The sequence below is a fragment of the Fulmarus glacialis genome, unplaced genomic scaffold, assembly GCF_000690835.1.
Source record: "Fulmarus glacialis isolate BGI_N327 unplaced genomic scaffold, ASM69083v1 scaffold17600, whole genome shotgun sequence".
Lineage (NCBI taxonomy): Eukaryota > Metazoa > Chordata > Aves > Procellariiformes > Procellariidae > Fulmarus > Fulmarus glacialis.
In genome coordinates this window covers 48,956-73,149 of record NW_009189808.1, presented here as the reverse complement: position 1 = coordinate 73,149, position 24,194 = coordinate 48,956, and the positions used below count along the sequence as shown (strand labels likewise).

General features: G+C 37.5%; 1 protein-coding gene across 1 annotated transcript in view; it reads left to right on the top strand.

Moving 5' to 3' along the window:
• The window catches only part of PTPRZ1 (protein tyrosine phosphatase, receptor-type, Z polypeptide 1), a 41,578-nt gene that overhangs the window by 5,196 nt on the left and 12,188 nt on the right, over nt 1-24,194 (top strand). Inside the window, exons 3-10 of the mRNA XM_009583513.1 lie at nt 4,713-4,857; nt 12,386-12,477; nt 15,785-15,870; nt 18,350-18,446; nt 19,907-19,989; nt 20,719-20,853; nt 22,117-22,251; nt 23,218-23,381. Of these exons, the coding sequence (XP_009581808.1) occupies nt 4,713-4,857; nt 12,386-12,477; nt 15,785-15,870; nt 18,350-18,446; nt 19,907-19,989; nt 20,719-20,853; nt 22,117-22,251; nt 23,218-23,381 (937 nt within the window). The remainder of the gene's footprint in view (nt 1-4,712; nt 4,858-12,385; nt 12,478-15,784; nt 15,871-18,349; nt 18,447-19,906; nt 19,990-20,718; nt 20,854-22,116; nt 22,252-23,217; nt 23,382-24,194) is intronic.

The following is a 24,194-nucleotide window of genomic DNA, read 5'->3' as shown; positions in this document are numbered from 1 at the left end:
GCAGGTTATGCCTTCATTGTACAGTAGCGATGTTTCATTCCAGCTGACCAGTTTAGAAAATACAAATGCCTTTCCCCCCGAAGCAGCGAATGCCGTAACAACTCCCTTCCTAACAGGTGATACATTACCACATGTAGCTACTCCTGCAGACAGCCGTATCTCTTCAAGTGTTTTTGAAAGAAGTGAGGCTGCCAGTGCCTCTTCAAGTTCTACACTTGCTTTTGATCCTGTTCATATGCCTGCAGTTGTTTCTGATTCTGATGTGTCCATTCATCACACTCTTCCTTTACCAAATGTACGTATTTCTATTACGGCTGTTCCTCCCAAAAGTGAGATTCCTGTAACTTTTAGTAGGTTGCTGGTTCCTTCTAGAGAATCCTCTGGGTTGTCTCCCAGTATCATGTCCAGTACTGATTTGTGGCCTTCTGTAGTTGAGGATGACTACGATGAGTATGATGATGGCTTCCCTGTAAGTAACTGTATCTCATGCACTTCCCATAGAGAAGCTCAGGATATGGTAGTAGAGGAACAAAATACAAAGGTAAACAATAACAAGGATCAGAGTAACCTAATTGTAAGCTCACATTCTGAGAAACCTGAAGAAGAAGAGAAAATTCCGATTGCTGCATCAGACAGTCAGATAAACCATGCCACGGACAGACGTAATTATACATCCGTACCGACTTTCACAGCGAGTGTGATACCTAAGAAGCACAAGGACCCAACAGTTTTGGAGAACCACATTCAGACTGCTAGTGTCCCATTGCAAAACACATCAGAGTCTAAGTCTTGGGCTGTTTTCACAAGTGATGAAGAAAGTGGTTCTGGCCAAGGTACCTCAGATAGCCTTAATGATAATGAAACTTCAACAGATTTCATTTTTCCTGACCTTAATGAGAAAGACACTGAAGGGGCAGTTGAAGCAGGTAACTCAGAATTAACTCCTGGATCATCACAGTCATCAGCCTCATCTGTTACTAGTGATCACTCATCAGTATTCAACATCTCTGAGGCAGGTTAGTTATGGATAAGTCTAATGAATACCATGGAAAGCTGTGAGGGGATACTTTTGTGCCATAGAGAATGAGAAGGTTTATCTACATATAATAAAAGGAGAACATAACAGTGCCAGTGGGTGTGATTAAGGAAGCACTGGGGAAGGGGGTGCATGCTGAGCTGGCTATCTGGTGAATGCTACTTCTGGCTACTTAAAACTGCACCTGAAATATTCTTCAGTAAGAAGATTCATGCTCTGCTTTTGGATAGACGCGTACTGTCAGCAGAAGTTGGGTGGTGCACAATCTAAAACCAGAATGTGTTTCAATGTTAATTGTTTAATTTTAGTTTTAAAGGTTTAAGAGGGATGTAACTTGTCTGCACAAAGACAAGTGCTGTCCTTATAGAAATACACCAGAGGAAACCATGCCTCTGCCAGAGGAAACATACCTCTGAGATTCTGTTTTTTAACTTAGAGCAGCACATTTCCTCCTTGTGTTTTGTTTTGTATTTTCTAAGATGTATTGAGCAAGGAAGAAGATGCTTCAGTTTGATTCTGATTCATCTTACCTCATAAAAACATTCATTTTCATTTTTACTCTGTATGCCACCTTCGGATTTCAGTGAGATGTAGACTTTTTGTGCCAGATTTGCATATTTCCAAAATACTTAGAGTCAGATTCCCCTGTACCTGTTTATATTTAGTGCTGTTTTCCTATTCAGTCCTCTTGAAGTCAGTGAGAGTATTTGTGATCTGTGATTCCAAGGATAAGGTCAGAAGGCAAAACTGAACCTCACATAGATAAAAACCTGATAAATATAAAACATTTCCTGTGTATTTAAAAATTCATTGTGGAAAACCTGAAGTATTCAAACACATAATTTGCATTGCCTCTTGTTAAGAGTATTGAAAGTCCAAGAGTAAAGTCAGAAACAATCTATGATGTTTGAAAAACACAACAACAAACAAGGTTAAATTGGTATTTTAGAAAATAAATTGAACTTCCATTAAGTACTCCCAGCATCTGTAGAGGGCAGTATCATTCAATTAAACCCACTAAGGAATGGAATCCACAAAGCGTGGGAAATTTTCATCCCAGTCCTACAAATACACAGTTAAATCACATGAGGTCGTATTACTCATGAGCAACAGAATGCTAATACAAAAAGGTGGTAAACTGACACTCTGTGTAGCTTGGACTAGTAGAATGTGAAAAATAGAAAATAAAAGAAAATAGAAAACATACAGAAATTAGTAGGATTCCTAACAAGGTAGGTGTTATAAAACTGAATCAATAAGTTAATTAGTTCAGTAGGTAAGTAGTTACCACATTGTGTAAAATGCATAACATTTCTTTAAAAATCAGCAAAAAGAACATCAATATTTCAAAACTTATGTTACTAATGTGAATGAGTGTTACCGTAAGAGATTTATAGTTTACATAATGGGTGTCATTTGAATTGTTACTGATAGTAACTCAAGAAAGATTATACATTACTGGAGTAGTAGTAGTAGTAGTAGTTCAACAGACTTGTCTTTTAGGTATTATTGAAAGACACTATACAGTATCATTTCATGTACATTATTTTTTCCAATAAATGATGCCAAATATTGTCTTTTAATAAACTGGAAATTCAATGTGAGCATGTCTAACATGGTCTCCTGTAAATCAAAGACATCTTTGCTTAATTCAATTATAAAGAAATGAAACAAAACAAAACAAAACAAAAAAGCTCTCAGCTGAGAACTTATTTATACATTACAGTGAATTCACCAGAAATTGATGAAACGTCTTCTTGTTGTGACCATTACAGAAAAAATTGTCATTGAAACTTTTCCTAGTCTTTGTAGTTGTTGATGCATATTTATGCTTGTTCTGAACTAGGGCTTTCTCCATAAGACCTCTATGGCTACCTAAACCTTTCAACTTCAGTTGAAAAACTGTAAGAAAAATTAATATAAAGAAATATGCAAAGGATCCCAACACATCAATTATTAGGGAGCAAAGAAAGCTACTATAGATGAGACTGCCTTTTCAGCTGCCATCATTGGAGTGATTAGGCAAGAAACCCCCAGTTCCATGAGAAGCCTGCTCTTCATTCCCCATAGAAGGAATCCTAATAGGATTTGGTCATGCAGTTTGAAGGAACCCTGTCATCACACAGATAAGACTGGTTTTTACGCTGTGAATTAGTCCAGAGTTGGATAAACAAGTATGAATGCTTCAAAGGGATCGTATTCTGATCTCTCATGCAAACACATAGTTTCTTCTGAAATCAATAGGAAATGCTGATTTTAGCCTACTCACCAGAAAGTCGGGGACAGATTTTCAGAAGCAACTTGTGCCTGCAATCACTTTGCCCACTGAGCTACAAAATTTGAAGAGCAGTGATTGATTTGGCTGTTAAAGTACTTTGAACTAAAACCAAGATGATGTCTGCAAGATCAGAGCCTAGACCTTTTTGCATATAAAGCCCTGAAAGCCCCTAAACTCAAGAAGATGGAGGCAAGCAGAGAGCTGCCTGGAAATCTGTACTGTGTGAAGCTGTTTGTTTTTTGACATCCTATTTAGAACATGTGATTTGTTGTCATTTTTTTTTTCAGATCCAACTCCATTCCCTTCTCCCTTTTGTCTGAAAGATTTTTATTCATGTAGAATTGGTCCCTTGAAATCCCAATGGAGTGCAGCTGATTTCTAGACAGCAAAATTCTGTTCCCACACAGAACATTCATTGAATTAGGACTGTTCACAAAAGCAGAAAACATTCTTAGAAAATCTAGGGGTTTAATTCTAACAAGTGCAAAAGTGCTTATTTCTGTGCTTTAACTCATATAATGGTCACAGGCCACAGTAAACTGCACAGATTGAAAAGAATCAGTCATTTTGTGTCAAAATCACAGTTTTAAAGTATTTACTTCTTGAGGTATGACCAAAGTTAAAAATGCAGGATTGGTCTCATCCACCATTGTGTTCCCTTATTTAATGAGATTATGAAATATATTGTTTTAATCTTCATACAGATTCCTATGCCCAAATATTTCTGTCATCCAGCATTACAAGGCTGACAGAAATGTGAAATCTAGACAATATCTAAATAATAATTTGATCACCTGTAAAGACGGAGGTAGGAAATTTAATTCTGACTCCAGTATAGTTGGGGGAGGAAGTACTGCAATTGGATTCAAAGAGAGCAGGATGTATCTGTAAGGCGAGTTACAGAATGGACAATGTATTAAAATACAGAAGGCTTAACTGCAACATGGCAAGGATATAGAGACTATTGTAAGAAAATTTTCCTATTAAACTATTAGCCAGAGAAGTGATTTGCATTATATGAGTGACAGTTTAATATCAAAATGTTCTTTACACATTCCAGTATTATATATTCAGATTCCTTAACTCAGTTAGCTTTCAGCTAATAAACAGATGAAAATAAAAAACTTTCTTCTCCTGTATTTTAACAACAATCTGCTGTTCTTACAAAGAGAAGTCTCCACTGCTGGAAGGCTGAGTCACATAAGCTTGAACACTTTGCTTTACCCTCTATCTGCTTATTTTCTGTAAGCTGGTTTGCAAATGTATACACTTTCTGCAGTACATAGTTAAAAAATAGAGGTAAGTGGTATTAAGTAGGCTCATTATAAGACACATTCACTCATGCTGTGCATTTCTCAGAATTTAAACATGGACTGTTTCAATTTTCTCTGACTGCAGAGGCAAGTAATAGTAGCCATGAGTCTCGTATCGGTCTAGCTGAGAGTCTGGAATCAGAGAAGAAGACAGTTATACCACTTGTGGTCGTATCAGCCCTGACTTTTATCTGTCTAGTGATTCTTGTGGGTATTCTCATATATTGGAGGTAAGTTGTTTTTTGGTTGGTTTTTTTTTCAGTTCTAAAGAGCTCTGATTTTAAAAATGTGATTGACATTATTGAGCTGGTTTACAGCAGGGAGACTGGATCTTGTCTCTCACCGTGTCTTTGTATTGTTCCCAGTGGTGCAGTGACATAAAGCTCACAAAATAAGGTGGTTTTTGTCCAAAATACTTAACTACAATTCTTTTTGGTTGCAGAGGGTTGAACCATTGCAAAAAGTTTATTTCCATATTGAGAGATTTTAATAAACAATTACTTGTGATTATTAATGCCTAGAAGCCAAGTGACTTAACAGAGCACTGGGAAGAATAGGAGGGAGAAGAAAAATAAATAGCATGGCATGGGTTTGTTTCCTATTTTTCCAATCCCTTAACAGTTAAAAAAGGTAGTTGTCAATTCAGGATGAGAGTCTACGGTCCTCAACAGGAGTATGTGAATAAGCAATTCATATAGGACTGTAGGAGTGTGCTGTAGCTGACATTGTATGCAAGATAGAAATGGAATAGTTTAATGATACTATAATAGTATAAATGTTTTAAGATCACTTAGTGAGTAGCTCTTACAATGTTCTGTGATTAAAAAGTTGTTCTGCTTTGTGATTCTGCCAAACCAAAATTTGCCCCCCAGCCTTTCAAACCATTCAGCAGGTAACTAAGGATGCGTTTCATGTGCACACACATGCTCAGGTTCCCTCATGGGCGTGTTTCTCTGTGACTTGATAAATTGATAAGACAGTAAGAAAAAAAATTAGGCTAAAGAGAAGTGATAGCTATAAGAAGTCATGATAACATAATCAGTGAGAGCAACAGACTATATCTGTGAAATAAAACAGACCAGGGACTCTTCTCCAGGCCCAGCTGACATGGCACAGATCTCTTCCGTACAGCTGAAGTCTCTTCCCTCATGGGAAAAAAACAGAGTGGCTGCATTCACATCACCTACTGGGGATGGTCTCTGTCCTGTGCTAACCCCAACTGTGTCAAGTGTTGTGTGAAATAGTGCAAGTTGGCCTGAGCTAAAAGCATACCAGGAATCTAGTTAGCCATGTGGTAGTATGTGGCAGTGCTCAAGCTTTTGTCTGGCTCTGTTTCCTCGGTTCTAGATAAAGGCAGAGAGTCTTCCTAGGGACAGATCTGCTTAATCTTTCATAGGGCTTCCAAAATCCATGCACAACCCTAACACTTTCTCGAGTGTGCAGGTTGCCAGGGAGGAAACGCAGTGGTTCAGAAGGGGGAAATAAGTTGCAAAAACTTCCTGTCATGGAGATTCTTGCTCTTTGGTGATTGCCAGGAACCTGATCCTATTACTGCTTCTGTAGTGCTACCATGTAAACTAGCAGCAAAAAACAGGACCTTGCTCTTCCAGGAGCTGTATGAACAAGGGGGAAGGCAGGCCCAAACACCTCGCAGATGCTGCCAGAGCTTGTTTCTTCCTTTTTTTTTTCCTCCCCTACTCAATCCTGCTTAATCTGAAATGTATAAAAGTGTTGAAGAACCAGGAACTAGACCCCAGACTGCCCTTTCCAAGCTACTGACTACTGTAATCTCTAGGCTATGATGTCAGGGTTGTGCTTAGTGACTTTTCTTCTAGTCTCCTGACATTGGTTTTCTATTGGCCCAGCAGGGTATGTCCCACACGGGGACAGAAGACATCCTGTCCCTGAACAGACTAGGCTTAAGAAATTGAGTTCAAGCTTCGTTTGTTCCAGGCGAGTGTGCTAGCAAGTCAGCCAGCCTTCGGCATGATTAAAGACACTTTTAAGCAATGAATTTTCAGAAAGATTTCTTCTTCTTTCCAAAGAAGTAGTTAATTGCCGTAAGAATTGCGCAACTCATTTCTTAGTTTATGTCTGTTTGGATAATTATACTGTCCATCACAGGATTTCCAGCTAGCCACTTTCATATTGAGAACCTTTTTCTGTCTTTCACGTTACACAGGATGAACGTTCATATTCATCTTCCAAAGGGTTTCATCCCTGAGGCTAAATAGTATTTGAAATCTTTTCTATTTGCCAAAGAACACCATCCATTTTAAGACCCAGATTGTACAGTGCAGTTCTATTAATCCTACACGTTACAAGCTTGTTTTTGTCGAATAACATTGTGTTCATTTCGTATTCTTTCTCTGGGAATGAACAATTCTGTAACATAGGTCTTTCAAAATAAAACAAAAATCCCGTTAGCAGTAATATCTTCTTGAACTTGAATTTAATCTTTCCTGTATTTCTTGTGTACTACAAAATAAAATATGGAGCTCTTTTTTTGTTAATCCTCAAGAAAATTTTCTTGGCATTATGATAACACCAGTAACATGTTTCTTATTTCAGAGGAATGAAACATAAACAGTATGTATTGTAGGTAGGACTTTGTGGCCCTCTTTCAAAGGTGCCAAGACCCTCACCTCTTTTTAAAGCCTGTGAAAAATCAGAACATTAACTTTATTGCTATGCAGTTTTATTTATGCCTGGGAAATACTAGTATAAAGTCTACAGCATTTTTGTGGTTAGATTTAGTTGATTTTGAAATAATTGATGTAAGCTGTCAATTTCTTTTTATAATGCTTTTTTTTATGTGGGCCAATTATTTTCACTTATTAAAGTTCATAAAAAGCTTAGGCTTGCAAGAAGTTATTCTATATTCCTTTGGCAACAGGACTCAAAAAAATTGCATTGGTATACCCTAGCTGGGTATTTGACTGAACAGTGCTTTGAGTTGTTTCCAGTATTAGCTCCTAGTTTAAATATGCAAAAGGTGTGTTTAATATGCAAAAGGTGTGTTATTTAGTTTAAAAACCAAAGAACTACCAAGAGCGACAAGTTCCAGTTTTTCAAGGTTAAAAAAAGGCAAAATTATTTTGTTCTTCACGTGAATTATTTGTATCAGAAAAATAATTCTGTACCATCTGTTGTTTGGGTTTTGAGGGGGTTTTTTTACATGAAATTGTTAATCAGCACTTGAGGAAATTCCCCAATCTCTTCACTATCTCATTAGGCACAATTTCAATCTTTCTGTGATAAAATATTCATTTCTCTGACAGGGATGAAAACTTTTAATGGCAATATTGTCTAAAGATTGTCTAATTGCCAGTAAGAAAGTATGCAATTTTGAACTACTCTAGTTCTATGTATCAAATCTGTTGTAATTCAAGCAATTTTCAAGCAATGTCATTTTCCTTTCATTTCTTCAGCATGATTAAGATTACAGTGGAATAAACGAGGAGATTCTTTTGCCTGTTTAATGGCCTTGTCATCCGGATAGATTTTTTTTACAGCTTTAGAGAGAATTTTCTATCCAGATCTAGAGTCTATCCATCTCTCTCTAGTCTATCCATCTATCTACTTGACTGGGTCCTTGCAGCAGAGATGCAGCAGGGATATTTGAATCTCCTTGCTCTGTTCTTTTCATTTCTGGATGGCTTCATCTTTCCCATTTTGCTGAATTAACCTTACCTGTTAAGGTGACTGAAATTGAAAGTTTCTCTGTGTCGACATAGAATATACTGGAAATTGCTTATGCGTGTGTGTACTCTTTTGGAACAGTTCATAGAAATGATCAATGAAAATAAAGCTGATGAAATGATGTATAGGAAGAAAAGTCAGGCTATTTGTGCAAATCAATTTTTATAATTGTTATCATAAGAAGAGCTTGGAAAATAGTAAAATGGTAACAGTTGTCAATGGGAGTTGTACCATTCAAGATTTTTTTTCAACAAATATATATGAATCTCAGTAAGAGACTAGCTCTAATAATGTGAACAGCAAACTGCTAATGCAGTTCCAGCTACATTTCTATCTGTAGACATACTGAATATCAGCTGGCTGTCATGAAGCCTCCTAGAAGTTACAGAGAGCAATGCTTCAGAAATGACCAACCCAGTGACAGACAACACCCCGAGTAGTCATTTAAATTTTAACTTTCCTCTACCACCCTCTATCTTTGAAACACAACTGTCAGAGAACATGCATTTTCTTATCCATGATTTGAACCGATGCCTTGAATCCTGTGTTAGGTTTATGGGAACAGAGCTGAGAACCCTCTGTAAGGATAATTAAACTCACAAATCAGAGGCACGCTAAAAACAGATTTAAACCTATAAAGGCCACACTCATCCATCCATGACGGAAAAACTTCTCAACTATGTAACATCCAATTATAAATAAAAGAGTTAATAAAATTTGAAAATTAAAAATTGATCTGACAAGCACTTAAAAATTGATAGGAACCATTTAAAAATGGAGTAATTGAAATCATTGGATCCCTTGAGGATCCATTTAAAAATCATTTGGAACCATCAGATCTTTAAATGATCAGAACCATTTAAAAAAAATTCTAATAAGTGTTTGAGGATACCTGTTGGGGGATGTCCTGTGAGCACAAAAGACCCTGAAATTCTCAGAGAAAGAAGTAATCATGCCTCTAAGACTAATCTGGGCAAGCACTGGATGTGCAAACCCATCCTGTCACAGATGCCTCTGACTTCCGAGGTTCAGCTCCCTTCCTCAGCCGACACGAGCTGCCCACGCGCACGCTCGCAGGCGCACACTGCGCCACGCTGTGTTGCCTGCCTCCGTGACAATCCGAATCAAGCCCTGAGCAGTCCCTGCCCCTCGGGGGAGAAGTAGGCAGCAGGTATCCTCAGCCCAGCTCCAGGGGCCCATACGCCAGGAAAACGACGTCCTCTGCAGTCTGAGGCATAGTCTTGTCCCAAGTAGTTCACACTGAAGTGTTCTAGTAGAGAAGAGATCTAGTATCTCTCCTGTTAAACTGAAGAGCTGCTGCTGCGTGCCTTGCTGTACAGATACAGATGCTCTAATTAATTCAATGGCTTAGCACTATCTCCATATATAAAGTGTGTGTTCGAAGAAGTGCGGTGTCTAAATTACAAATTACAGTTTTAGGTTGAAGATCTAAATGCTGTGATGAAAGGTGTAAATTAAATAATCAGGTTAATATTAAGTGATGGGACCTTTGTCTGGAAGTTTGAAATAGTCATCACTTTTTTCATTAACAACAAGTGATAATTAATGAGACATGGTTATTAACATTAGGTTTAGTCATGAAGGCTTTCACTGCTGATGCAGAAGCAGATGGAGTGCCTATTTATGACTCTTATTACAGGTTAAGTCAATTGCTATGAATTTGTCTCCCAAATGTGCTAAGGGTGTAATTTATTTTCAGCCACAATTAACTTGTTAAAGATTAAAGCTACAGTGGCTCAGTAAGGGATAGTGAATGTATGGCATATTATGAGGACATTTTAAGTACTGCTTTAGATGTGAAAGCCGTTATGCTAATTAAATTCTTTTTAGCTCAATCTTTTCTCAAGGAAGGAGGTGACAAAACTCTGTAATGTTAGTCCATAAACTTTATGTATGATCACTGTTCATAAGCAGTAGGCATTAGGGGGAGGACATTTTTTGGTTTTAGAGCTTTAATCATAGAATAGTTTAGGTTGGAAGGGACCTTTAAAGGTCATCTAGTCCAACCCCCCTGCAATAAGCAGGAACATCTTCAACTAGATCAGGTTGCTCAGAGCCCTGTCCAACCTGACCTTGAATGGTTCCAGGGATGGGGCATCCACCACCTCTCTGCACAACCTATTCCAGTCAGGCTGGTTGGCATGGTTGGTTGGTTGGTGCTGTTTTTAATAAACACAGTACATCAGCATTCTCCATGCCCAGCAGGCAGGGCCAGACTTTCCAAAAGTGTTTAGTGATTTGAAGTGCTTTGATACTTGCCTACCTCTTACAGACATTTTGCACACAGTCCTGAGACTAACTCTTGAGTATTATGCTAGCATTGAGACAGCCTCTCTCACCTCAGCAGCCAGTAACTCTATGGGGTGCTAATGTTAGAGCCTCTTTGAAAATTAGAAAGATGTTCCCATATCCTGAATGTGTTCTTGGTCTGCATCCAAAATTGCCATTTCTAAGTAAAACTGAGTACATAATGGGTAGTCTTACTCCAAACATGTCATGCAAAGCCGAAGTAGGAACTATGACCATCACAAATATGGTTTTAGAAGATTCTAGCTGGACTCCAAATTTAATTCTCATGTGAATCACCAGAACTATTTTGCATGCCACAATTTTCCCTTTGATGTAGCTGTCCACTTTTTTTTGTGCTTTAAGAGAATCTGCATTGTGCACAGACAGAAAATTCCCAAAACATTCCAAGAGTATAGGCATGTTTCGCAGAGGCTTAATTCAAATAAGCTTACCAAAGTCTTTATGATCTACATTAATGGTACTGGAAAGACTGACTGTATCCGCATATTCCCTATCTATTTCTCAAAGTAGCCTCAAAATTTCTTTTTGATTATAACAATTATCTGAAAGGTTTTATCCATACAGTGATATAGGAACAGTACAGAAGAATTTAAAACACCAGTGATTACACCGCAGAGGCTTAATTCAAATAAGCTTACCAAAGTCTTTATGATCTACATTAATGGTACTGGAAAGACTATTTTGATTACACAAAATAGCAAAAGATCATATAATAGCTTCAGCCAACAGCTTTGAAGAAGCAGAATCTTGTAAATATAAAGAGATTAATATTTTCATGATGGATATATTTCTTTTTAAATGTAATGATTAGTGAATAATGTTTCAATAGATTAAGTGACCCACAGTAGAGATTGTTATTAGCATGTCTAATCATACGGAGATTTTTAATTAAGGAGGCTTTGCAATGCTTACAGCAGCAGTTGGTTGTTTAGTCCCTTGAATAGCTTGGACTCTTAACAGATGCTATTCTTATTATCTTCACATCTGGATTACAGCACAGATACAAATAACATTGTGGGTCATAGGTAAGGTTGATTCCATTTGTATTCATCCTTTAATGTTTTTGCCACAAAGCTAGCATCTCCTGGAGTTATAAATTCCCCTGTCAACTTCGGGAAGTCCTCGTTGGTTAAGCTGTCCCTCAGTGTTGCAATTACATTATGAAAAAATTGTTTAGCCCCAGTCATACTTCCAGAGACGCCGTTTTGTCTGTTACAGGACATGTTGCTTTTTATTGCATTTCCGTGTCTGCAGTAGGATCTATCGATGAATTACCAGAACTGATCTCATACACTGCTTCATCTTCAGGCTAGCATAATCACATGAAAGGGAACAGTAATTATGTGTGCAAATTCGGATAAGGAAGGAAGACAATGGCATTTTTTGTACTTGGACTTGTTGTGCAGCATCTACAGTAGCTCCTGTTGCAGAGTTCCTCTTCCAGCTTTCACTATGTCTGATGTGTGCTGTATCTTCTGCCTCTGGTATAGGTAAAGATGCATGAACTATGTATTATGCTGAGTTGATGTAGTATCTTCAAGTTGTATGCATAATTCGGTGGTGTGTTGGGGGAATATTTATATCATAGCAGTAGTATTCGACACTCCATGAAAACTGGCTTTCAAAACCATGATTTCTTTGTTACTCAATAATGCCAGAATTCCAAAAGGTCTCAGATTTTTTTTTTTTTTTTTGCAATATTTATTTATGTTTCTTACCTTCTAGGAAATGTTTCCAGACTGCTCACTTTTATTTAGAAGATAATACGTCACCTCGAGTGATTTCTGCTCCCCCAGCTCCAATCTTCCCAGTCTCAGGTATTTTTGTCAACTGTTCTGTGGATTGGTGTTAGCTGTTGGAAGATGCTGCCTCGTATATGTCCGTATGAATTCTTCACAGACTGTAATATCTGTAAACCAGAGATTTGTATCCCCTTGTACTAATAAACACAAGTGTACTTGATGGAGGCAGAGAGTAGTGTTACTAATATTCTCTCCTGTAGGAAACACAGAAGAGAAATATCCTCACGTTACAGAGTTGTCTCAAAGATACACTGTGCCTTCTAGCCATTTGAGGGGTAGCCTCACTAGAAATGGCTGCTAGTGTAGCCATCTGAGCTACACTAAATAGCTCTGGTTCACTGTCACAAAGCAGAGGATTACACCAGCAACATATTCTGCTGTATTTCTGCTTTTAAGTGAATTTGTCACCTATGTATACAACATGACCTATTCTTTTTGCCAGCAGGACCAATATATGCCTCATCTATCTGCATTTCATTTGCAATTACGATGTTTTCTTTAACTTATAGATTTTACTAGTATAGTTACTACTGGTAAAGTTCTCTGTGAGCCTCTCATAAAGATGATACACAAGTGCAGAATATTATTAGCATCTTCTGGTTCCATATCCACTACAGTTATTTGGAGAAACTGTTCCTTTTCTTTCCTCCTCAGAGAGTATCAGAGGAGCATAGGCAGCCCTCCCAGCTTTTTCAATTTGAGTAGAATGAAAAGTACCTTAAATAGATTAATTCTGCAGCAGATCCCAAGCCACATTTTCACCCATGAGAAAAGGATATCTTGTTCCACAAGTAATGCTTTTGCAAACTGTGCTATTACACAGGGGGATGGGTTTCCTTGGAATGACTAAGGGAAGCAAAATCGGCCCTTGTGTAGATAACTAGTAAACACGTTTCATTAAATAAATCCCAAACATTAGACTTCTGTTGTAACAGAATTGTAGGCATCTTTAAATGCCTCTTGTATTGATTGCTATCGTTAGGAGCCACATAACATTTTTCTAAATGGTTAACATATAGCTTGATTTCAGAAAACATGTGATTATATATGAATGTCAAGTGGCAATCATTATAGGAAATCTCTGCTCTTACTCTTTATCATTAACTGTATTGCAGTACAACTGTATAATTTTCTTGCAATTTTTTCCTAACCAGCTCACCTCAGGGAGATAGTGTTTTCCATTGCTATAAGACAGAATTGCACTTCCAGTTATTCTGAGTGCTTAAAATATGTGTTTTGATGCTGGACGTTTTCCTTCTGAAATACTGATAAATATTAACTTAAAGAGAAAAGTGTTTCTAAGTGACTGAAAGATACATAAAATACTTTATGGAAAAAGCTGCAAGTCCTGAGGAAATATTTTTGTTTCATTTTGTGTGCAGCAGACGTCAAGTGAGCAGTTTTTGTGTTTTCTATTGCACAAGTGTTTGAGCAGTGTAATTTTACCACAATTGAGACTAACTGTGATATAATACTGGCAAAGAGCGTAGAGCAGGAAGAGCATTTTGTAACTACTGTTTAATTTTTTATTATGGCTATGACTAAAAGCACACTCCACAGTTCTCATTATATATTAGGTTTTCCTTTTGTGGGGTTTCATTGGCAGAGATAGGAGAATTGCAGTTATTCACAGAAAATGCCCTGGCACTTCACAGCGTAATTCAAAGATGCATTCAGAACAAATAATGAATTACAGGGTAATATTAGGACCCACTATTAAGTAGTTTCAAGTGATACCTGCCATCCAGATACAAAATATATTCCTGGAGTCAGAAAGGATTGAATTGGGAGATTAGCACTGGCAAGGAAATAAAACAGTAATTACACCAAACCTGAGATCTCTTTCTCCCTTACTGTCCTCGCTCTTGGGGTCATTTACCTTCCCTTCTGGTTTTGTGTTTGCATGTCATTAGAATAAACACTTTATGCCAGATTTCATCTCCAAAGTGTGAAGATAGTGTTACACATTTGTTCAGCTTCTCTTAGGCTTGACTGGATAAATTCACTTTTTGTATTCAGATCCATTCATATAAGTGGAAGACCAGATGGATCTCAATACAAATCAACAAATTCTTGGTAACTGAAAGCTAAAATTATTAGGTGGCCTAAATGCTGAACATCTGTTGATGTAAATAACAGGTCCTTGTTCAATGTTTTTGATGTTTTTTTCTCGTATGAAACAGTGATGAAATTACAAATTGTGAAATAAAAATATTTTTAATCCATGAAAGGCTTTAAAAAAAAAATATTCTTCAGAACTAAAACTAGCTGAAATAATGTCATCTTTTAACAGGCAATTAACAGAACAGATGACTTTGTTTACACAGCATATTTGCAGGAAAGAGAAGATTAAAAGTCCCAAAGGTTTTTGACATGATCCCTAATGAATGTTCTACACAAGAGTGTTTTTCTGTATTTGTATAAAGTAAAAAGGAGACGTTCTGAAATATAAACATCAGATGGAAAATTCAGACTGAGTATCAGGACCCAGAAGTTGCGTGAATCACATTTATTGGTTGTAGATATTGTCTTTGTGGGTATCCAGAAAGTCGTAAACTTAAATCTTTCACTTAAAACTTGAAGTATAAAGCCTGATGTGAAAATTTGCAGTCAATACTCCCAGGATCAGACATAAGATTATTATCAATAGATAATCATAGAATCACGGGGAGAATGGGATAAAAAATCCTACTGGAAGTACTCACTAATGCAATAAAAGATGAAAATTAGTTGTTGTTTCCTTTGGATGCCAACGCAAACATGCAACACATCTGTTTACACTACTGGCATAATGCTGCATTAATTTAGTAGACTTGGGACTATGCGGCTAGTCCAGGTACTGTGTCAGAGTCCCAGTGCAACACTAATCAGCCGAAAGCACCCAGACGACTCTGCCTGATCATTCTTTCTTTATCAGTACTATTCAGAGTTCTGCTCCTACCCTCTCCCTTTGAACATCTTGTAGCAAACTGCTAATCCTCCTATTTCCCCTTGAATTCACAGGGAGTTCTGAGTGCTCTTCAATGTACAGACAAACTCAGCATCTTGCAGAATCAGCACCTTGATTTTGGGGGCTTAAAGAGCAAGACCTAGCAAGGAATTTTCTTCTTTCCAAATAGTCATTTAGAAATGTATAAGTGTTAGAGAATTATTTTAGAAATGTTAATGGTGTTAAAGAGTGTTTTTATTTTTGTGGGAGTTGTATATCCAAAGTTCATGCCAAAAATTTTATTTCAGGGTGTTGCCTACATATAAACTTCTTTATATGTCACTGGCTTTTTATTCTTCATAAATATATTTTTTGTCTTTTCCCACCCCTAAGATGATGTTGGAGCAATTCCAATAAAGCATTTTCCAAAACATGTTGCAGATTTACATGCAAGTAATGGTTTTTCTGAAGAATTTGAGGTATGGCTCTATGACGTCATCTTTCTTCTTGGCACATACAAATAATGTTAAGTTTAAATGCCTGGAAACAAAGAACTGGGCATTACATTCTGACTTGGGGACTAATTTCATAAATGCATGTAAATATAAGTACTATGAACCCAGTAAGGACTGTTTATGCATAAAAGCTAGGGAGATTTGTAAAAGCTAGCAAGACTGGGATGCAAATGGGAATGTTTATCACTGTGATGAAATACTACATGATTGTGTGAATAACTATGCAAAGATAATGCAGTCTGTATGGTTTATCAGATACAGTTGTAGATCTAAAGCTTTTCCAACACTAATGCCAATTGAATTTTGCAATAGCTGCCCACATTTACTTGCTCCATTTACAGAGAAAAAAAAATGGAAGTAATAATGAGTACATGTGGCAAGACTTCTGATGAACAGGGGAGCTAATGTAGTCTTCATATGTGATAGTGAAAGCTTTACAATTCCTTTCCTAAAGTATATGATTCACAAGAAGTATTTCAAAATTTTGAAACATATGCTCTCATCATATAATGTTACTATCACCATATGTAACTAATGAACTTCATTGTTTTTCACATTTGTATGCGTTACAAGCAATTTAAAGATAGATATGTTCTAACTTAAGTCACATAAAATAAACATTATAAACCTGTAATTAACTCTGTAATTAAAGCTGTGCTATTAAAATTCTTGACAAGTGATTTCTAACAAAATCAGCCAGTTGGGATAGAAACAAGTTTTTAAATTTATGTCTATTAATTTAAAATATGATCCTGCTGCAAAACCAATACTGAAAGTAAAAAAAAAAATAGTTTTGCATCTTTTGGTTTTGCTTTTGCTTCCCCAGCCAATGTGTTGTGATCTAATGGACCAAAAATTCCATGTCATTCACCTAGCCTTCTTCATCAGCGTTTCTTTTCCAATTCATTTAACATTGAGAATATCCATCTGATTGTGGGACCAAACTTGTAAATACTTGTGAATGTCCAGTGCATGTTCATATGTTACCATGTGCATACGCACTGACAGGACTGGGCTCCACCTAGACTGGCTGTTAATAAGAGCAGATGTTGAAGGACTGTGTGTAATACAATGGTAATAAAGTTCTTTCACCATTAGTGAGGACAGCAATACAGAAATCAAATTGTTCATCCTAAATTGTTCTTCTCCTAAAATTGTTCTTTTCCTAAATTACAGCAGTGATCCAAAGACCAAATATACTACATCTCACTGAGCTACACCCACACTATCTGAAATATTTCGTGTTTGTTTTAACTATCACAAAAAATTCAGTGTCCTCATCAATTCTTGGAGATTCTTTTTGGCTTTACAGACTACCCCAGAATTAGTGTCCTCGTCTTTTCTCTAATGATAAAGAACTTAGAAGATATGGAAAAATTGAAATATAGTTATTGTCTTTGCAGAGTCAGCATACATTTGGACAGTACAGGGGTGGTTCACGTTTTTTTATTTATATTACTATAAAACAACTCATATTTAAAATCTGATTTTCAGACTGGTAACCATTTTCCACATATATATATTTAAATAGCTGAAGGTGATTAATATTAAAATAAATCCTAAAAAGTGTTGGGAAACATTATTATAGTACTTTTAGTGATGACACATATTTCCTACTTAAGAATGTGGAACTTATAAATGCTTGAGTTTCCTGTCAGTCAAAGTAATCAATAAAATAAAATAAACTAATTAAGTGAGTCTTACAGACTTTGTACCTGTCTTCTCATGCCTGTCTCTTTCTTTATAAAAACGTTGGGTTCATTGAGAAACTGGTGGCAGACTGAGGGCTGTAATGCTGTCCTTCACCAGCGTACCATGAGGCTGGCTGAGCGGCACGCTCTCCTGCTCCAGGGAAGGTTTTACAGCTGAATTCAAAGAGAGCAAAAGCATTCTGCAGAGAAACTAATGCAGTTATAAGGACCAATAACAAATCCAATGAACAGCTAAATATATAGATAATCTGGCTAAAGTCATTGATGTTGCTCACATGTATAAGCTTTTACCAGCGTAAGGTCTAACATTAAAGCTAAAGATAGGAAAACAGATGCCAGTATTTTATCAGGAAAATTACCTCGTGTTTCCTTTAAGAGTTATGTCAAAATATTCAGCTTTGTTGTTACTACGGAGATATGTATTGCATGACCATAACTGTTTTCCATATAGTAATTGTAATTTATATAAACACTTTTATCCATTTGTTCTGTGCTGTGGAATTTGATTTTTTTTTACTTTTTTTGCATTCATTCCCTCATTAGACACTGAAAGAGTTTTATCAGGTAAGGAATTATTTCACTGCATTTTTTTTTTAGCAATGAAGTAGTTGTAAAATATCATAGATAATTGGGTATAAGGTTGTGGTTCTTTTCATGCTGACTTACTATATTTTAAGACATTTTATGTATCTTAATACTTACTAACATATGACATACTTTTTTTTTTTCAGGAAATCCAGAGCTGTACTGTAGATCTAGGTATTACATCAGACAGCTCTAATCACCCCGACAACAAGAATAAGAATCGATACATAAACATTGTTGCTTGTAAGTAAATGCATTACTTGGTGTTTTGTTTGAGAAATAATTATAGGCAAGTATAGATTTATATGTTATTAGAGGGGAAAAAAATACCTCTACATGGAAAGCTCTGGCTACTGTTTGGCAAAATGCTTGGAGAGGAGTAGCGTGCAATTTCACATGTCTTCAAGTTAGTCCTCTGCTGCTTTGATGAGCGTGTGTTAGCAAGACATATTTGTATCTTCTGTGATGACCCAAGGGAATTGGGAGATTTCATTATAATGCCATTATAAAGCCAAAGAAGCTGTGTTTTGATTGCCAAAATTAATCCATCTTTGATCTGGAATAATGATGATTTATCCTCTCTAGGAACTTCAAAATCCCTGGATATATTTACTGTATATATAAATATAAATGTACTGGGTTTATGTTGTATTGTGCCCTGCCACAATGTAATAGATCAGCTCCATTAGCCAGGACACACGTTTTCCCATTGCGTCGCCCTTCTTCCCTATCCCAGATTTTTTTTTTCTGAAACACATTTATTCAGTTTTGTTAATCTCTCTTTGAAGCTATTTCCTCTGGGCTCTGGATCATTTTGGTGGCTTAATATATTTTTCTTAACTCTCTATAGTATTTCAACTTTGTTCTGATAACAAGAAGCTCTAAATTAATATATGTTCAGCATTCAGCATCACTAGAGCTTAATAGAAAAAGAGACAGAATCAGCCCATCTGGCAGAAGACAACGTAAACCAGCAGCAAGAAATCCCATTCCGCCTGGCTGAAGATACCTCTAGAGGGATGGAAAGTCAGGGATTTTCCTCTACCACTCTGTGTTTGTACCTGATTGTACAAAAGGTGCCAACCCAGTGGCTTTTTTATCAAAGGGCAGTGCGCAAGCAGCTTAGGGCAGCTCAAGTAGCAAGAATTGCCCTGTGCAACTGAATCAGGTCTCTAGTCGTTATAATCAGTGCAGGCTACAGAAAGCTTCAGCTCTCCCTGAGGTAGCCACCGCTGAGGTTCTTCAGCTGACCAGCTTCTCCAAGGTCTCATTGCTCTCCGGTCGCTGCCCTTTAACTTGGGATTAATGTGCCTAGACACTGGTGCCTACTGTCATTTGAGACATCCCACTGTATAGGCTTGGCAGTCGCGACACAGGACTTAGAGAAGACCCGTGCCCCTTCACAAGCAGCAGCTGGAGGCTGCAGGGGAATACATCACAGTGCCTAAAATGATCCCAGGTGCTGTTCAGGCAACTAAATTCTGTATCGCTTGAATCCTTGGATTCATTAGTTTATTTTCCTGCAAACTAGAATTTTGAATCTGATTCATACCTAAGCACAGGATGTTTGCATACGTGATTGTCACTGTATTAGTCTTATGTATTGTAAAAATCCATTTCAGTATTTTTTAAAAAGACTTCTTATAGAAAGAATATAATTCTTGCAGAAGACTCTGCTTATTTTCTCCCTTGTTTTACTACAGATGATCATACTAGGGTTAAATTAGCACAGCTTGCAGAAAAGGATGGAAAACTGACTGATTACATTAATGCCAACTACGTTGATGTAAGTGCCTTTTTCTATCTGCCAGCCTATTCCTCTGTCAGCCTTTGCTGTAAAAACTGATATATGGAGGTGAATAGACTTAAAAAAAAAAGTATGACAATATTACAGGTTTTGTTAAAAAAAACTTTAATGATCTAAGTTAAACCTACAAAGTTAAAGCACAGGTAAAACTCCAATTCTTTTTTCAATCCATCTTGATATTGTAGCATCTGCAGCTTAGCAAAGAGCCTTATGAAACAAAAAATGTTCTGTCATATCTGAGTCATTTTAGAAGCATTTAGTTTGTTCTTTTATACATTTTTGGTAAGTGGTTAATTCTTCTGATAATCTCATGAGAGGAAGATGCCATTTGGCTGAGTGCCTCACCAAGGTACCATTTATTCAATTTTTGTTACCTAGTATTTACATGTGAATGATCTTGATTCATTTTTTAAACCATTATCATAACACACGTCTCATAATCACTATCATGTCAACATTCTGCCGGAACACGGGCACTTGAACATATATCCTGTTTGTTGGAATGATAAACATTGACATAACAGTTGCATTCATAGGTCATCTGGTATCACAGGGCTTCTGCGATTTGGATAGTTACAAATTCAAAAGTACTTAAAAGCTTTTGAGGTTCTTTAAAAATAGATACATAATATGTCATGTACTCCTCCCAACCTCCTTTTGCTCGCAAACTGTGATTTGACAAGTGTCATTTGTTACCTTTCAATTTAGGGCTACAACAAGCCAAAAGCCTACATTGCAGCTCAAGGGCCACTAAAATCGACAGCAGAAGACTTCTGGAGAATGATATGGGAACATAACGTAGAAGTTATTGTGATGATAACTAATCTCGTTGAGAAAGGAAGGGTATGAGAACCTTTCTCTATTATTTATTTCTCTGATGTTGATAGATCTACCTCTAGCAGACTCCTTTCTCTCTTTTAAAAATCTAGTTTAGGCATTTATTGAGCGAAAAGCAACAGCTTGTAGTAGTTGTATAGTAGTACTATATAGAAGTATAAAGTTGAGGATTTGTAGTATGAAACTAAAGAAAACATTTAAACTCAATTGTCAACAACAAGTCTTGAAAATACTGTGTTCTACCTACAAAAAAAATTGTCTTATATTGAAAAAAAGACTTCTTGTGTATATTTAGGAGTGGCCAGACTGTAGACCTTGTGCCACATTCTGCAGCAGTCTATTCTCCGTCATTCTCTTTCTCAGGGGTGCCTTAGACCCTGGAAAGGAGAAGGCTGTAGTTCGCGTGAATTTTTCTGGGTATTCACCGGCTGCTCCCTTTTAACATCCTGTGGGACCCACAGTTCCTTTCCTACTACATGCCTAGATACACGTTTGTCCAGTGAGACAAAATGAGGTCAAAGCCCATCACAGGATGTGTGTTTCTCTGGTTATGTGATGGGAATATGCATGTACCCTGGGGTCACATGAGGAGACATTGCATTACACTTGCCACATACTGGCAGCAATGCCTAAAATGCATGTAAGTCTTGTCATAAGCATCTATCAGATGATACAGACACAGCAAATGTAGATAAGGGCCGCACGGGGAGTACCACTTCATTTATAATACCATGCTATAAACATGTACTCTTCTAGTACTCCTAGAGAAGGCTATATGGCTACCCAACCAAAAGGCTGGACATCACAGCTCTCTACTGTATATTGTGGCCACACACAAGCTCACTCTTACCTCACTGATCAGATAATTATACTCTGCCCATGCTATGAACTAACCAAAAGCCACATACGACTCTACTGACTTAAATGTAGTCCTATTTTTCCTATAGATTATCTGTTATTTTCTTTAGATTTTAGAGTGCCTATAGAATGGCAAGTTCCACAGTATTAGAGCCCTTTAACTCTGATAGTATGATTTAAACCTCTCTTTTTTGGAGTATTCCAAATAAAGAGCATCTTTGCACAGCCATCTCTCTTTACAGCATAAAATACACATTATTTGTTTTCTTACGCTGAAGATCATGTCTATTATAAACTGGGTATATATGTTTTTGTGGTTGACTGTGCTCTTAAATTTGAACACTTCAGCTTGCTAGTTTGACATTTTGTTTTCTTTCTCTTTTTCTCTGTTTTTCATTTGCTTTCTAACAGAGAAAATGTGACCAATACTGGCCCGCCGAAGGCAGTGAAGAATATGGGAACTTCTTGGTTACTCAGAAGAGTGTTCATGTACTTGCCTATTACACTGTGAGGAATTTTACTCTTAGAAACACCAAGATCAAAAAGGTTTGTGGCAGCCTGTCGTGGTTTAACCTGGCCAAAACCAGGACACAGCCTGAAAACATAGTTTGGGCAAAGGGGGAGTGTTAGAAGTTGCTCAGAATATTTTTAAGGCAGTTGGCAGCTCTTTTCTGTTGTATAGGTAAAGCTGAATCCTGTAGGTCTCGGCCAGCCAAGTTGCTTATCAACTTCAGAGTTAATTTGACCAGATCAACAAATTGAGAAGATAGTGGCCTCAGCTATCACTTCTCCTTTTTAAGGACTGAATTTTTACCCCCTGCAAAACAGGTGAATCCACACCTTGTTTTATTGTAATCAGAACCAGGACGCTCTCAGCTCAGCAGCGTGACATTGGCTATTTGAGGGGCGTTCCAAAAGCTTAATTTATTTCAGCCACCTAAATGTTAAGACATCTAGTCTCTCCACCTCCCTGTACAATTAATGGCTAAAGTACAGCACTTACTGTCAAGTAATTTATTCTGCCTATTTTAGGAACCAATCTTTGAATGAGATGATCTGCTCTCTGAAAGTATCCCTGCCTCTGAGCTGCCATTGAGGGAGGGAGCTTAGAAAAGCAGCCTACACAAGGCTACTTCCCTTGTAGATCACTAAAGTGAGTGAGGTGAATCCTACCCTTTCTGTCCACCCAGCAGAGGAGCAAAGTGACAGAAATAGCTGGTGACTCTTAAGAGCAGCTGTAACTTGTTATCCCTCCAGTGCTCTTAGCCTTTCTCTGTGGCTTTCTAAGGGACGGTGCCAGGTAATTTTTCCATTCAGAGGGCAAGCTGATGGGACAGAAGCACTAGCGCTTCCTCTTCTCTTTGAAAGCTGGAATATTCAGAGCTAGGTGGCATGCTGTTAACTAAATAGGGACAGTACTAATTCAAGAACTATCAGGTACGGAAATAAAATTATGAAGAGTTGCTCTTCAGATGTGGGCTGCTTACATATGGAATTATTTTTCTGTTGCAGGGTTCCCAGAAAGGGAGGTCTAGTGGACGTATAGTAACTCAGTACCATTATACCCAGTGGCCTGACATGGGTGTTCCAGAATACACGCTGCCTGTGCTCACTTTCGTGCGGAAGGCATCGCATGCCAAGCGCTACGCTGTCGGGCCTGTTGTGGTTCATTGCAGGTGTGGTTTTTACCGCTGTAAGGTTCACTCTGCTTTTGTTTTGCAGAAAAAAGAATTTTTCAGTGGTGGGTTAAGCAAAATTTCACTCTCACATTTAACAATTCTTGATGGAATAAGATTAATTTCTTAGCTGATATTTCCATCCTTGGTAAGGCCAACTAATCAACTGTCTGTGCCACTTGTGTAAGTCTTCGTAAACAAGATGCTGCTGCTCTGCACTATGTTCTTTTTTTTGCAAAAATGCTTTTCTTTTTACTTTTTTGCACATTTCTATACTACTCCCTTGATTGCTATGAGCTTACCAGATACATGTATAGCAGTAATTGTTTCATTTCTGCAAATATATCATTAGGATGTTTTTGGCTCATGCTTTCTTTGGTGCAGGGATACTCTGTAATCCTAAGAGGAGCTCTGTCCACAAAAGAAGACTCACTCTATTCCTGGCTGAACTACAACTCTGCTGTTGTTAACATTACTCTGCGCTCTAGCAGTCATTTGCAATGGAGGAGCATTCTGGGGAACGGTTTGAGGTCTGCATGTGCCGCAATGTGCAGGCAGGTGTTCTGTCAGTGCTCACTAAAACTGGGCAGCTCAGGGAAAATTGGTTAAAAAGGGCTTGTAGGGCCTGGAATGACTTCACAATGCCCGTGAAGGACCGGGTTATTGTAAAATATATAAGCAGGTTCTGGTTTTCCACTGTAGTACCTCACCTTTGATGGAACATTTGGAAAGAGAACCTCCTCATGAATTCTGTCCTTCTGGAGCTGACTCTGAGGAAGCCAACAGGTAAAGTCACCTCACAAATGCTGCAAA